The 15602-nt window shown below is 47.8% G+C and overlaps 3 protein-coding genes across 3 annotated transcripts; all 3 read left to right on the forward strand.

Annotated features, from left to right (window-relative positions):
* Positions 1–2477: 2477 nt before the first annotated feature.
* Positions 2478–3014, forward strand: LAJ45_01298 (uncharacterized protein; the record flags this gene model as incomplete). Its single annotated transcript, XM_046110893.1, has 4 exons — positions 2478–2528; positions 2624–2730; positions 2807–2816; positions 2889–3014. The coding sequence occupies 4 exons, from the start codon at positions 2478–2480 to the stop codon at positions 3012–3014; spliced, it is 294 nt and encodes a 97-aa protein (XP_045976071.1).
* A 1174-nt stretch (positions 3015–4188) lies between these two features.
* LAJ45_01299 (uncharacterized protein) lies at positions 4189–8350 on the forward strand (the record flags this gene model as incomplete). Its single annotated transcript, XM_046110894.1, has 3 exons — positions 4189–4569; positions 4617–6295; positions 6370–8350. The coding sequence occupies 3 exons, from the start codon at positions 4189–4191 to the stop codon at positions 8348–8350; spliced, it is 4041 nt and encodes a 1346-aa protein (XP_045976072.1).
* Positions 8351–11427: 3077 nt separating this feature from the next.
* On the forward strand, positions 11428–12683 carry LAJ45_01300 (uncharacterized protein; the record flags this gene model as incomplete). Its single annotated transcript, XM_046110895.1, has 5 exons — positions 11428–11519; positions 11586–11623; positions 11685–11776; positions 11874–12182; positions 12324–12683. 5 exons carry the CDS (start codon positions 11428–11430, stop codon positions 12681–12683), a joined length of 891 nt encoding a protein of 296 aa, XP_045976073.1.
* Between the last annotated feature and the right edge of the window lie 2919 nt (positions 12684–15602).

Below are 15602 nucleotides of genomic sequence, written 5' to 3' on the forward strand. Positions count from 1 at the left end.
TAACCCGAATTAAGTGGAGGCGCTTCCACAACAGATAACAGAGAGAAGTCAACCCAGTGAACGGCCTAAACTCGTGAATAACCTAAAATCCTAAAATAAAAGGCATAGTCCAGTTTGACACAGAGTGATAAGGCATACTCTTAATGAGCCAGAATTGAGCTCGCGCGCTCGCGAGTCGAGCCTAAATCTCGAGCTGACTTGGCCCACGGATCGACAACACTGTCTGAACATTGTCATTGACAGCGAGACCAATTGATTATCTGTTTAGTGTTTTGATCTGAACACAGTGAATAAGGTTCTTAGCCTTTACATTCATCACGCTGTCGTAGGTTGAGACAGTGATCATCCGATCTCTGCAGCTAAGACACTACATAGACCATGCCTTACCATGGCCATTTTATACTGCATTAACTAATTAGATGGAGATTTTCGATCGGGTAGGTTGGATGGAGATCAGAAGCTATGTAATCACAGAACATACCAAGCATTATGCTAAATTTGATGATTTCCAGCTGAAGTCTAAAAGCACGTGCATCATCCCTTGTACTCTATTCGATGCGTATCTTAAAAGGCCTACGATCCTTGTCTTTCCATGATTTGATCCACTCCAGAGCACTACCAATACCACGTTTTACCCAGGCTGATTGAGATTCAATCATGAACGATCACTCATACACGATACTAAAGTAGTCAAGCCGAGGCACCGCATTGTACCGCATTGCGTTACGATCGCAACTGAGGGTAGAGATCTCAAGATACACGTATCTGTAAGGACAGCTACAGAGTTTCATAGTAAATGTAGGTACTTGGGTACAAATAGGTGAGCTACGATGCGCCCGTAAAAAGAAAACACTTCAGTCTTCTGGGGTGCAAAAGAAAGTATGTAGCCACTATCCCCCGTTAAGCTGCATACAAAGTGAAACCTCCGATGCCCACGGCCCGTGACCGATGGCCATGCAAGTGAGCTTTCGCGACTGTACGTACGACATGTACTCGTTTACCACGAAAAGAACCAGAAAATGCAAGTGACGGAAACAGGGATAATTTGTATGAGAGATCACCGCCACTCCATACAAATAATCCTTGCCCTGAGCAACTGCATTTTCTGGTTCTTTTCGTGGTAAACAAGTAGAGCGACTATGAACGTACATGGATAGGCACATACATCACTCAAATCACATGAGCCTCCATTTTGTTTTTCTGCAATTTATCGCATCTACGGCATCGACAAGTCGGTAGAGTTTTCTTGCTGCCACATTTTTTCGGTCCTAAATCGATTTCCCCTCCAGAATCTGACACCCCCGGATTTGCAGTTTCGTTTTGGGGAGTGAACGATATTATTTCCCCGCAAAATCGCACTTGGGACCAGCCGGCACCTGAGAAGCATCGCGCCAGCGCCAGGGGCATGAGATAGCTGAATTTCCCAACTTGGAGTCTGTATACGAGACTAGGATCGCTGTGAGGTTTTACCGTAGTGATGATGCCTGGTACACTTACCACCTGCCGGAGGCCTTCGAGGTTCATATGTATTTTTAAAAAGCTAGAGCCCTCGATGTGAACGTTTACTCTGGACACCCAAGACAAGTTCATAAATCCCGCATTCCGGAGTTGGCCACATTACAGGTATGATTTACCCAACAATCGAGCTGAAATTGATGAATTGGATTTCTTTGCATAGCTGGCTGGTGACCTTAATCCGTGGCCCGCGGAGCCGGCACCGAACGTCTTCCAATTGCGCTGGCACGCCTTTGATGATTGGCTCGCTGGAGTAGCTGCATCCTGTGAAAGTTAGTACGTTAGCAAAAGACTATTCCTCGTGTTCGTGTCCACATATAACCTTTTCAAACCATTTTATTTTGCATCAAAGCGGCTATAGATTTCTTGAACTACCGGAGTATTACGCGAGTTAGAATTTCAAACCATTGCAGGCCAGGGATAATGTCGATGATCGGGGGTGGAGTCGAGGGCCAATGAAATAACAAAAACTTAAAGAGTGTCGGTAGCGGATAACCGCATAAGCAGTTTATACAGGAAAGGGGCATCTTGTCTACATACTTGCTTGATCATTGAATACCGCAGTATTTGTGTAATCTTGTGTAATTATAAGTGGTCGGCTTTAGTCCCCGTTGGACTTGGTATAATTACTGGTATCACAACCAGTCACAATATTCATTTGTAGAGGGAGTGTGGTTGATTACTAGCTCAACTCCGTCCGAAGAAAATCTCATGAATCCCCGAGGAGCATTAGAGAACTTATAACACATGCTCTGGGGATGTTATAATCAGTGTGGTCGAGGTTTGCCGGCAGTGGTTGATAGACCCTAACCCTGGCGCCATCAGTACAAAGCAATATTCCTAAGAGTAGCAACTCTCCGCCGGGATGTTCCGGTAAGATAAAGTTTTCTTGGCAACGATCTGGCTGCATCATGTCAAGAGCCGCTCCTCTGCCGTTGGTGTGCTCTAGGCTTTATCACATCATGTGTAAATTCCCCAGGGTTCTTTCGGGTATCTTAGCTCTCGGAGCTTTGGTAGCTACGATTACCCTTATCTTCTCAAGTCTCCCAATAATTCTCGGGCAATTGTGTTATCCACTCGGCACATCAGGATCAGTTGTTCATCACAGTCCCCATACCCACCGGCAAACTCGCCCAGTTTACCCGCTACGTTCAACAAGCGGGCTAGACATTGTGCTTTCACCATCCGGATAAACCTCAAGCCAGGCCTCCACATGTAGGTACTACGACTACATATCTGTATCCAATGATATGAAACTTAAATGTGATATAACTAAACAGAATAATAATAGGCTCTGCACTGTAAACTTCCGGCCGATTATCCTTAACCCCTGGTTCAAGGATCTAGGAGATCTACTGATCAACGTCTACCAGGTAGACATTACGGAGAAACTGCAAAGAATGTTTCATGTTTCTGGTTCACCTTCTATGGCTAAATACAGTACTGTAGTCGGATACCGCCTAGTTAAAGTATGGGAAAGATTTCTGGTGGACAGATAGTTCCCCACTACTGAGCCGAACGATAAATGGGGAAGCGGCGGGTGCAGTAAACCGAGATTAATATAAATGGTATTTTCACCCCAAATTCAATTTGCAAATTCTGAAGGGTCCAACAGGATCCCTTGGTTCGGCAGTATGTCCCGCTTAGCACAAGTCGACTTGCTTGGCTTTGAAGAACTTTTTTCTTCTTCGGAAATCTCACGATATACACATACGAGATGTTCAGAGCCCGGCCATTACATGTATGCAACTGATGTAGTTTCCCCAATGATGCTGCGAATATTTTTAATGTATAAGTCGGATTGTTTCAAACCACTCGATGTGGGACATCAAGACAGAAAATCTTGAATCGAAAGGAATTACTCAAGATGACGGAGATTAAGATGGCCATGATAGAAGTATTCCGATGTCAAACAAGCTAGGACTTGGCGCCATCTTTTCTTTTGATAAGGATGTTTTGTTTTTATCCATAATCCTATCAAACCCTTGATTGATTGGTTTTGGGATCCCACGTTAGGTATTGTGTGTAGGAGGTTGAGTTGTACATATTGAAATGTGGCCGTGCTAGATCGAGTGCTCACTATCTTGCTGTATCTTGGAACGGTACAGGCACTGGGGTTGCTTAGTTTGGGTAGGTACTCGAGGACGTGTTAGTGTAACTTAGCTAGTTAGCTGGTCTTATGAGGGCCAATAGCGATGTAAGTAGGGGGGAGCTGGGGAGGGAGTGGATTTTTCCCCTTCTTCTCGATCCTGGTTGAGCGCAGTTGGCATCATCTGCGTTGCTTTGTCCGCTTCAACACACACCTTGCACACACTACTGGATAAGAAGAGTACATACATGTATGTTCCTACTTGGTAGACACTGCGTCTCTTTCTGCTCTACCCCGAGATCACATCACAAGGTCCCTCCTGTTCCTGCCTACACCTGCTCATAGTCGCCCCCAGCCGCTCTTCCAGTCTTCACGGCTAGCCAGGACCCCTTCCTTCAAAGACCTCCTCTTCCCCCTTCATCACCCCCCCCTTCCTCTTTCCTCTTTCTTCTCCTTCTCTTCTTTCGTACTCCTGTTTTTGGTGCTGCTTCACCAGCTCCGGTTATCTCATCAAGCGATAACGTCATCACCCCCATACTTCTCCCATCGGACACCTGGCTTCCAGCAGGCTTCAATGACTCCCCATGCCAGTCCCGTTCCATGACCCATTACCTTTGAAGGATTCCCGCCCTCCATTCCACCCTCCTGTCCGCTCAAAGACTCTGCCGATCTTTGGACCATCGACAAACAGTGAAGGTGGCGTTGAAGATCTAAGAGGGTTTAACGGAACACTCCCTACATCACCGTCTCCATCTACACCACAACCACAACCACACCAACATACCTCATCATTACATCCACCCGCATCTACAGTATCCTTTCAAACACTTTCGAACTCAGTTACTCCAAATATTCTGCCCAACAACGACAATGGTTCACGAGCCGGTGAACCCCTTGTTGACGATGATACCCCCCGACCACAATTCCGCCACTGGAGGCCTCATTCTACATCTTCGTTCCCTCCGGTACATAAATTTACACTTGCCGGTATCCTACATTCTAGCATTCCCAGCCACCACCCCAACGGGGTGGCTACACAAACGACTCAAATAACGATGAGCCAAAAGCAATACTTCCACCATATATAAGTCCCGCGGACAGTCCAGACCGTCCATCTACCCCTCTCCCTGGTGCCAGTGGCCTGAGGGCTGTTCTGAGAGCTAACTCAACCGTTGATAACACAATTAATTGGGATGAGAAACTCAGAACTTCGAGCCCTGAAAACTATTTGAAAGCCACATCTCCTATCAAGGAGGGCCAGGTCTCTATAGATTCCGAACTACATATCAGTTGTGAAGATGACGTCGCAAAAGGGCCCATCGAACGATCCTCCTCTATTTCTGCCGTCATGGCCACTGAAAGCAATTCTCGTAGTAGGAAAGCAACACAAAGACTTGGATTGTTCAGAGAAAACGAGCAGGCCATTGAAGAACGAGGGAGAGAAAAACAGCGTCGAGAGGAAAAGGAGCGAGAGAAGGAAAAGGAACGACAGGAGAAACAGCGAGCCAAGGAGGTCGAAAGAGAGGAAAGAAAGAAAGCGGCGGCAGTAGCCGAGGGAAATGAGCAAAATCCTTGTGTTGCTTTGGTTTCAGAAACTGAAGAAAATGAAAGCAAATTACCGCAAGATTCTCTCTCTAATTCTCTCTCAGTTACACATACGAAAGACGATAGATATTTTCCATCATCTTGTGATGAGCTCTCCGTTCTTAAAGCTGTCCCTGGTGATACGCCTTCTTCGGCATCTCATTTTGTGTCTCGCGCCCCAGAAGATGTTACCTCAGTGGCTTCCATCTATATCAATAGATCGGAACTTGAACCACCGCCCCAATCAAACCAAAGGATCATTCCCAATATTCATAACCCAACAAATCTCGCCGTTAGCGCTTCCGAATTCCCAACCTCAAACTTGGTTGAAGGTCAATTAGGCTGTCACGAGCTGTCGGTTGATGTTTCCAGAAAACAAACAGCAAATGATCGGGTTGACCAGGTGGAGGATGAAGATGAGGATGAAGAGTCCGATAAAGATGAGATATCCTCAGCACTTTACTTTCCACATCCGACGCCATCAGTTCTTCCAGACCCTACCACAGCCCAAAATAAATCAGCCTCGGCAATAGGCCTGCATAGTCAACCGATGCGGAAAGATCCGTCTACTACCGATGTTACACGAGATGACATCCTTCCACCTCCTGGTAAAACAGGGCCAGAATTTGATTTGTCTATTCAGTCTGGAGATGACGAGTTTCACTATCACGCAGAGCGACGAAATCGTGTAAATCCTGACGATGATTACAGTAGTTATCACTCTAATAATGAGGGTTATTCATCCGCAGCATCCGGGTTTTCGGAGCTTTCAGATAGTAATGATGATTCGTCGGGAAACGAAAATGGTCAAGATGGATCCGAAATAGACACAACTCCAACTGCTACTCCCATCGCCCGGAACCCGAAGCCGGATCGTTCCCACGGTCAGTCTGCGAATAAATCACATTCCAACGCGTTAGCCCAGACAACCCCCCAGGTACCGCTCGGTGCTGTGGAACTCAAACCTTACAATCATCAGGTCGGAGGTCATACTGCATTATTCAGGTTTTCTCGGAGGGCTGTTTGTAAGAGCCTGAGCAACAAAGAAAACGAGTTTTATGAGGCTGTGGAGAAGAGACATCCAGAGTTATTGGGATTTTTGCCAAAGTAAGCTACCATTTCTATCTAAAAAATTCAACTTGTCTCATTTTCATACGTACTGATTTATTGGGGAATCTAAGGTATATTGGGGTATTGAATGTCACCTTCCGGAAAGCACCTAAGAAGAAAAAGAAGAAGGAGATTGAGAATATCTCTGGAGAAGCGTCCACTGGGGCCGAGGCAGCCACCGTCCCCCCCGTTTCTAGTGACACTACTAAGACAAAAACTGCACCGGCGGATTCCGAGTTTTCTAAAGAACCCAACTTCGTGTCAGCATCAGAAAGCGGGCAAGGAAATCCCTTGTTTCCTTTACCACAAGTAGTTTTTGAGAATAACAGGCATATCATTCCTGAGAACTTGTTCAGACTTTCTACCAGTGCTTCCTCCCACTCTTCCAAATCATCTGTAAATAGCGAGAAAGATTCTGGTATTGGGAATGGAGTAGTGCATGGTAGCCTCGGCTCTGAGAATGGTAGGACGGAGATCAATGGGACACATACAGGAGAAGATACTAGTCCAAAAATCACTCCTAAAAGCCCTAGTTGGGGAGCCACCTCTGTAAATCGCAAATTACAGGAGCAAGTGTTAAGAGAGGTGTTTGGACCCCCGCCAGTACATCACCATCGTCCACATTCCCGGTCACGTTCCCGATCCCATCACACTAATCATCACCATCGACATCAGCATGATGAAAAATGTGCTGCAGGCGAATCTTCGAGCTGTAGCAGAGGCTTCAGAAGAAGCAGCACCGACCTTTCTCACTCTTACGGCAATACACCTGAAGATCGACGCATCAAATTTCTTCGCGATGATGGTGACAGAAAGTACTCTTCTAGCGCCAATGCTAAAGAAGTTTCGACAAGTGGGGCTACCGAGAATAGTGGCTTATTGGAGCGACCAGCAACTGCCTCCCCCGATATTTCTGCTTTTAGCGTTGATCGCGGACTGAAAACTAAGCTGGCTAGAAGGCAGTCAAGCGGAAGTATGCGCAGACGGACAAAGAAAAGGCCATCTTTGAGTCCTCATAACTTTGGCGCGGAGGATGATGGTTACGGAGGCGATCGGGAAGATGAGGTTTTCAAAATGGATGAGGACGATATCATTCCAGGGAAAAAATCATGGGCAGAGAAATGCATGTCACGAAGGTCTTCTCCAACTACTGAGGTCCAAGCTGCTTCAGCCCAAGAACTGCCAACAACCTCCCTTCCTCCCCCTGCAATCTCCCTAAGTCACACGCCAGATAGCCCGTCACCGCCATCGCTAACGTCGCCACCACCGCCACCACCTACGGAGCATCCGACAGAGCGACCGGCGGATCAGCCGGCAGATCAGCCGACAGAACGCGTTGAGCACTTTCTTCTCCTCGAAGATCTCACGGCAGGTATGAAACGGCCGTGTGTTCTTGATCTTAAGATGGGAACTCGTCAATATGGGATCGAAGCCAATGAAAAGAAGCGCCAATCTCAGGCCAATAAATGTGCACTCACTACCTCCCGAGACCTTGGAGTGAGGCTTTGCGGGATGCAAGTCTGGAATGCCAAAAGTAGTACTTACACCTTCGAAGATAAGTACTTTGGGCGAGATCTCAAGGCTGGACGTGAATTTCAAAGTGCGCTTACCCGATTTTTGCATGACGGGAAGGCTGAGCAATCTGTCCTGAGACATATCCCAACAATTTTGGAAAAGCTCCACGCTTTGGAGGTTATGATCAAACGCTTGCCTGGGTATAGATTTTATGCAAGTAGCTTACTCATGCTGTATGATGGGATGGATCATGATCGACAGATCGACCTGAAAATTGTGGATTTTGCAAACTGTGTGACAGCGGAAGATCCTTTATCACCTTTTGCGACTTGCCCACCAAAGGATCGTACCGGTATCGACAGAGGCTATCTCAGAGGGTTGAGGACTTTGCAGAGATATATCCAAAGTATTTGGAGGGATGCAAGAGGTGAAGAATGGGTTGAAAGAGGAGAGGAGGGGCATGGCGGAGGACACCAGCGAGACGAAATAAGCTCAGGTTGGGATATGATGGAAGATCTAGGGGAGGTATCTACATGAGTATGATTATGAGGGCGGGTTTCAATGAAGGTGTTGGAGGTTTTTTTCTTTTTCTCTCTTCTTTTTCTCTCTTCTTTTTCTCTCTTCTTTTTCTCTCTTCTTTTTCTCTCTTCTTTTTTCCCATTGATTTTCTTTTTCTTTTTCATTGGTGCATTGCGGGTTTCTTTTCAACTTGGCGAAGTTGAAAGATTGGAAAGAATCGGTGCTACGGATTGATTTTTTGTTTTATTGCATAACAGCCATTGTGGGGCCCTGCATCCACGTTTTGTGTTCTTTTTGAAATTTGTAGAGGGGAAGCTGGCGAGAGAGCACAGGGGCATTATTTATACATATCTGCTTATGTTCTTTGCTACCCTCATCCATGCATGTTTATGTATCATGGTTGTGATTTTTTCCCCCATCCGGTTTTGGTTTGGATGGTTTTGTTTGTACTTGCCTGGCTACTGCTTATTATAATCATCGAGTCTTTTTTGACATGTTTTGTGTTCTAGTATTTTGTGTGAGATTAAAAAAAAAAGCGTTTTTTGGTATCTTTGATGTCATCTGGGGTAGGGTTAGGTTTATCCTGGCTACGAGTGATGTGTAATGATCCATGTTCAGAACAATGCGCAGTTGTGTGGAGCGATACCTGTGTTACACTCGCGCCGCACATTGGAACTACCTACATATACTGATATTCCTCATAGACCTTTGGTGAGGTGCCACAGATGAGTATCATCATCATGTTCATGTCGTGATGTGTTTTTCTCAACCCCCCAGGGCCAGGAGGAGAAGTAACCTTTGGTCAGACTACATCAACAGATTGCCACTTTGTCAGGTATAAATAAATATCTAGGTTCGCCCCATGAGTTATTTAGAGTATATACATGTAGATATGTATGTCTTAGGTCAGCAGAGATAGGCAGATGGCCATTTCATACCCTACAGGCTTTAACCTACTAACGCACCAGGCGCTGTGTACAGTACAGTGGGATTTTGATTACCAGATCAAGGTCGCCACAAACATGTAGAGCACTATAAATGTAGCTCGCGGGTTGTACAAATACCACCTAGTATACCGGCCAGATGAGCTTTGAAATCAAGTATAACTACGGTACGACAGTACTACATGTAGTCATGGTGGATCTTGTGTACGTTTTTGAGTTTCCTGTTGCTCGCCCCGGCCCCTTAAGTTCAAACCAAGCTTTATCTCTTGTCAGGGCTCGTGCACCCGGCCCTAGCTGCGGTTACCCGAAGTGCCCAGATAAGGCTGGATCTCCGATACATATACGGCTGCGAGAACCCGCTCTTACATGTACTTGGGGTAGAGGTCTGTGGGGGCTTATCTCTGCGCTGGGGCTTTGTGGGGCTTTGGGGTTTTAGAGGTACTCTAGATGTTGAGTGTTGGGTGTTGGGGGTGCGGCGGCGTGCGCGTGAGACATACAGAAAGGTCACGGACTGTACTGATAAGAAAGATCAAGAGGACGTAGAGTAGATAATAATAACTAATCTTGTTCTCAACAACTCCCCCACCCCCCTAAAAGCTGCTTACTATAATTTTAAAATATATAGTGCTCTAGAGTGCATGTACATGATGCATGTCAGACGCAACCTAATTAACTCACGTCATGGAGGGGATCACTTGGCGGAAATAAGCTTTCGCTCGCTATATCCCGGTGCAATTTATTGTATAGGAGGAGTGGACAAGTGTCGTTTAAAGGTACTGGGATGTTACCCTGGAGTACAGTTATGTATATGCCTAGGTGGAGCCTCTCCGTTTCTAAACTTCGTATCATCCCGCCGCACGCCACTCCACTCCGCAGAGCTAGCATCGTTCTATATCACCAGTGACAGCAGATATATAGATGTTTATTACTGCAGCCCAAGGGGGCCAAACATACCCGCACCCAGCTTCGATCAAGTGATGTTTGCTGCTGTTTTTAATTATGGGAAGCATCTCACATATTCATACCGCCTATATGTACTCTATATAAGACGATTCATATATACTACTACCACGTACCAACCCGTATATGCGGCTGGGAAGACGAAACTATTGTTACCATTTTCGTGTGGCTTGTTGTTTGTTCGGTGATAGGTGATATATAGTTGAGACTGCGCGCGTTCCCGGGCCGATTTTTGGCACCAGTGCCGGTGCTTTTAGCTCGTCCGGACATCATGCGTACATGTGTATAGTCCACATCCTCAAAAGTTTAGCTTCCTTCAGTTCCTCTCGGGGTCTTGAGTGTTACTCGGCTTTTTAATATGGTTGGCATGATGATTGAGTATTGGGGAATGGATTTGTCAACCACCGGTCAATGATAGCTCCTGGCACATATAATTGTAATTTTGGTGTAGTTAGGGCTGGAATAAGTATTTATTTACTAACCCAGATCATCCGGTATTCTCTATTTGCAATTTGCAGATAATATACGGTTTGTAGATTGTGTTTTCTGACGTAGCTGCAATCGAACACTCAAAGCCCCCTCTCTATCTGGACGGGGTGCACAGGTGGTTTGTAGGTACATGTAGTAAATACTGACACCGGCGCATCCTCAGCATATATGTACTCTAAACCCACAATACCGCCGCCTTTTCGCTCTGTGAACGGTACGTACATTGCCGGTAACTACATGTATATTCTCCCAAGCCCGCCGTTTTTCTATGTACCGCATACATATATCTTAACAACCCGGCTATCTACATAGTATATAATTCTACTTCAGTTGCATACTTTATAGCTTATGACTAGTGCGCACATCCATCCCAATACCGGCCGGCCCGAATACCATATATAAGTGGCTGATCGCCCGTCAGCACGGATGCTGTCGGATACGGAGCGTTTCGCTAAAATCCGGCACCGGTATAGCAAAACAGTCCATGAGGGTAGTGGAAGTAGTAGCAATTGGGTTACTATATTTACGTTGTCCTCATATTCATAGAATCCGTAGTTGTAGCTTGTAGATAGGTAGGCAACCTGTAGATGTACAGTAGAGTACTGTAACCCATTTTAATATCTCGCCTTGGCGGCGACGACAACCCCGGTCAATGATCGTATCTCAAATCGATAAGCAACCCTGTCCTGTCCTGCCTGCAGCATGCAAGCCGACCTCCGGCCAGCAAGTACAGTCGCAAAGGAGGTACTATATGTGGGGAAGAGTGGGGGAATTCGAACGGAGAAGGGAAGGTGGTTAGTAACGCGCTTTACATATATAATATACCCAGCGGTGACTCACGGCCGCCTGGGTACTACTAGGGTACTTATATCTCTGAGCCCGCGCCCCGCGCAGCTCAGTACCAGTTTACCTACCTAAACGTTGGAGATTACAGTGAATTGCAGCCAGAAAAATGCCAGTCTACTACCAATCCCTCTCCCCAGAGCTGACCGCATGGCTCATGGAGCAGAGCGTCTTCTTCATCGCCAGCGCGCCCTTACTTGGCAAACACGTACCCCCTCCCCTCCCCCCACTCTCCACCTGCCCCATTGAACCTTCCCCCCCTCTCCCCCTCCTCCGACACACAGCTAACACCCTCACCCCTACAGATCAACCTCTCCCCAAAGGGCCTCCCCGCCTCCTCCTTCGCCGTGCTCGGCCCCAACAGGGTCGCCTACATCGACGCCCCCGGCTCCGGCAACGAGACCATCTCGCACGTGTACGAGAACGGCCGCGCCACAGTCATGTTTGCGTCGTTTGCGCGCAGCCCAAGGATTCTGAGACTGTTCTGTAGGGGGAGGGTGGTGGAGAAGGAGGAGGAGGAGTTTGGGAAGCTGTTGGAGGAGATGGGGATGCAGGTGGGGGAGGGGAAAGGTTTGGAGGCAGCGAGGGCGGTGGTGGTGATGGACGTGTGGAAGGTGAGTGTTTGTCTGGGTGTGTGGGGTGTGCGGGGTGTGCGGGCGGGTGGCCGAGCGGAGAGGCGGAGAGGTGGCCGGATGAGATGGGTTAATGCGGAGGGCGGAGAATGGAGAGGATGCTAACGCACCCATCACCAACAGGTCCAAACCAGCTGCGGCTTCGGAGTGCCCATCGCCAGCACCACCGCCTCGCCCGACGGCGAAGTCAAGGCCGTCTTCACCGAGCGCGACACACTGGCAAACTGGGGGCGGAAGATGGTGTCGCAGGGCAAGATGGACGACTATGAGGTAGAGTGGAACTCTGACTCGCTGGACGGGCTGCCGGGATTGCGGTCAGCGAGGCGGCACGGCGGGGAGCGCTGGCTGTGGGTCGGGGATGCGAAGGCACGGGTGAAGAGGGTATTTGGGGAGTGGGATGCGCTGCTGGTGGGCGTGGCGGTGGGCGCGGTGGTGGGCGCGGTGGGGATGAGGGCGGTGGCGGTGGCGGCGGCGGGGAGGTAGTGGGTGGTGAGGAGGGAGAGAAGGAGGTGGAGGGGTGTAGGACACGAAGGTGTGGAGGGGATGGGGTAAGTGTAAAGTACATGTAGGAGGTAGGGCTGCGGGTGGGTAAAGTACATGTATGTATGTAGATCATGGATATACCAAGACACAGAAGAGGCCCGGTCATGAAAGACACGGGGAGAGTCGGGGTTAGCAATTGCAAATAAGCCCTCATCTCAGATATCCCCAATACCTCAGTTCTCAGTCCATGTGTTGCTATATTCACCAATTATCACCCGACGCCCATTCGCCTCGGCCACCACTGACCCGAAAACCCGACACACGCTACCAGCAACACCCAAGGAGACCACAGCTACACAGACAAGAGATAGCCCGAGAAGGCGAGCGGACTTAGACCAGACTCTGCTTAACTACGGTGTTTCTAGTGAAGAGTTTTCTCCGGCCTAAGTGTCGGCAGGGCGGCGGCTGGCTGAGTTCTTGAAAGACCCTTGTAAGTAATTGTTGATGTGAGAGCTGTAGGTACCGGTACCGGCACATGGGGGTGGGGGAGAAAAACGTGGGAAACGCAGATTCCGGGGAAGAACAGATCGTACATGCCGCTAGCTAGGAAACTTTATTTAGGCTTGTTGGGGGTATCTTGACGACATGCAGTGAATTGTGAGGGCGGTCGTGAACGACAATTGCAATATATATGTATTGCTTCGGTGCAGCTGACAGACCAAGAGATATATATATTTTGTGAAAACCGCAATCGTAGCTTTTGTTAGCCTGACTCTATAGACACTTGGCACAAGGCGGTCTACATACGTACCGGTATTGGTTGTGGCAAGTCAATTGCGCTTTATTATGTAGTTTGGACGCTGTTAAACTATCTGTACCTTTGTATTGGAGGTAATTTGTCCTCTAAACCGTAACTATAAAGAGAGGTCTTCCGCTCTCTCTCCTTGTTTCTACTCATCAATTCAAAGAATACATTCCCTGCGTTCTCGTTTCTTTACTTTGCCCCACAAAGATATATCATCTCTGGAAATAGAAACAGCATCATAGCACTGGCCGATGATTTTATTATATATAGCAGAGGTCAGTTTTTCGCTTTGATCCCAAACCGCATTTTTCATTTGCCAAACCACACCCTCGGCGATACGGCTCATCCATCCAGCGAGATAAGCGAAGTTCCAAAAAAGAAAAGCCCGATATCAAAAAGCTTAATTACGCCCCGAAGCCTCTTCGTGACACAAAAAAAATATGCCAATCCAGGTTTTGGTTTGAGCAATCTGACGTCCGTCGCTCTTCATTGGTCGAGTAACTTTACTAATTGGCAATTGGCCCGTAGTTGATATACCCCACAGTTTTTGAAAAACAAAACAATTTTAGTTGTTTTTGAAAGACATCTAGACGGCCCTGGCTACGGAATTCGGAAACTTAAGACCCGGGCCCCGCATAAACTACTACTGAAGGGCTGAGCTGGGGAAAACGCGGGGAGCCGGAGAGCTAAGAAGAGGCGCTTAAGGGCGCCGAGCTCTAAACAACACTACATGTATCCAGGGCGACACATCTTCCCCGAGAACATAGCCTTTGGATATGCGGACAGGATGGAGGAAAGAAAATTCTTAAAGACACCGTAGGTAGGTAGGGCGCCGACAGCTTTATATCATCAAAGACCGTCCCCCCACGAAAGAACAGCCTCCTCCATGAGCCTTCAAAACTGTTGAAACTCCCCAAGCTCCTTACACTAGTCAGAACGAAGTTGGAGCAGCGACTATCAATCACCCCATCCTCTCCTCTGGTGAGAACGTGACTGTCACGGTGCACGTACAATGTCTGAGCGCACGGAGCAACTGCGATAGCGAGTACCCAGGGTCACAGGGGGGAGCTGGACAGATCGCGACATAAAACGTGGCCGGAGGGAAGTCCGGCCAATTGTCCAGACCTTGATGATATCAAAGCAGGTCGAGTACCGTGCTCTTGCTAGGTTTGCCCAGACACATGTACCTACATGAAAAGCAGGTCCGCCGTCATATATCTTTTGGTAGGATTGTGTCTTTTTCATTAACCGCGACGAAAAACAGCCATCAAATTGTTTGAAGAGTAATCTGTCGCGTCGTGCCGAGAGCTAGCTATAGGAGGAGCTCATCTAGAGTAATCGACCTAGTTTTATTCCCGAAAAATCGATTTGCTGGGATGTAGAGCAGAGACATCTCAATAACCCATACCTGTGGTTTATGTGTACAACCGGGAGGCGATTTTTTTGCAGGATACAGACAGATGCAGACAACCAACGTCTTACAAAGGACGGCGCAGCGGAGAAAGTACGGATAAAAGGAGCCCCCACCACGATAACCGCGGAAGGGCGTACGGATGAAAATATGCTCTTCTGAAACCTTTGCGGTCACAATTCCTTATGGCAGAGTATGTAGGTAAATTTGGTTGATATTTTAGTAGAGCTGTCAATGATTTCATACCACGTTTCTGGTGGTTGGTTCTATTGCGTTGTTACTGCTTGCTTGGCAGCTCGGAGATTATTAGTAGGCGGTTAGTGTACTCAGCAAGCCATGGCTTGGGAGCTTGGAAAATTCCCCGACAGCTTGCTCAGAAATCCATGAGAGCTCCTGCTAGCTAAGCTCTAAATTACAATGCTTGACTTGAGAAGGAAAGTGTTGAGTTTGGCCCAGCCGCTCTAGGAAATCCAATCATGTAAACACAGTCAACAACTCTGGGCGGCGGGAAACCCCGGTCGTCCGAGTTCAAAGGAGGTCATCGGGAATACGTGCTACGCCCATGCAGTATCTCCGTTAGAGCGCCGCCCAAAAATCGATGCAGTTCATGATGATTCCGGATCACCCCCTGATTTGTAATTTATCGCCCACCGCGTGGCCGTGGCCGGCCCAATCGAAGGTCAATGCGCATGCATGCCGTCAA

Source organism: Morchella importuna (assembly GCF_003444635.1).
Source record: "Morchella importuna strain M04M26 chromosome Unknown Morimp01GS002, whole genome shotgun sequence".
Taxonomy (NCBI): Eukaryota; Fungi; Ascomycota; class Pezizomycetes; order Pezizales; family Morchellaceae; genus Morchella; species Morchella importuna.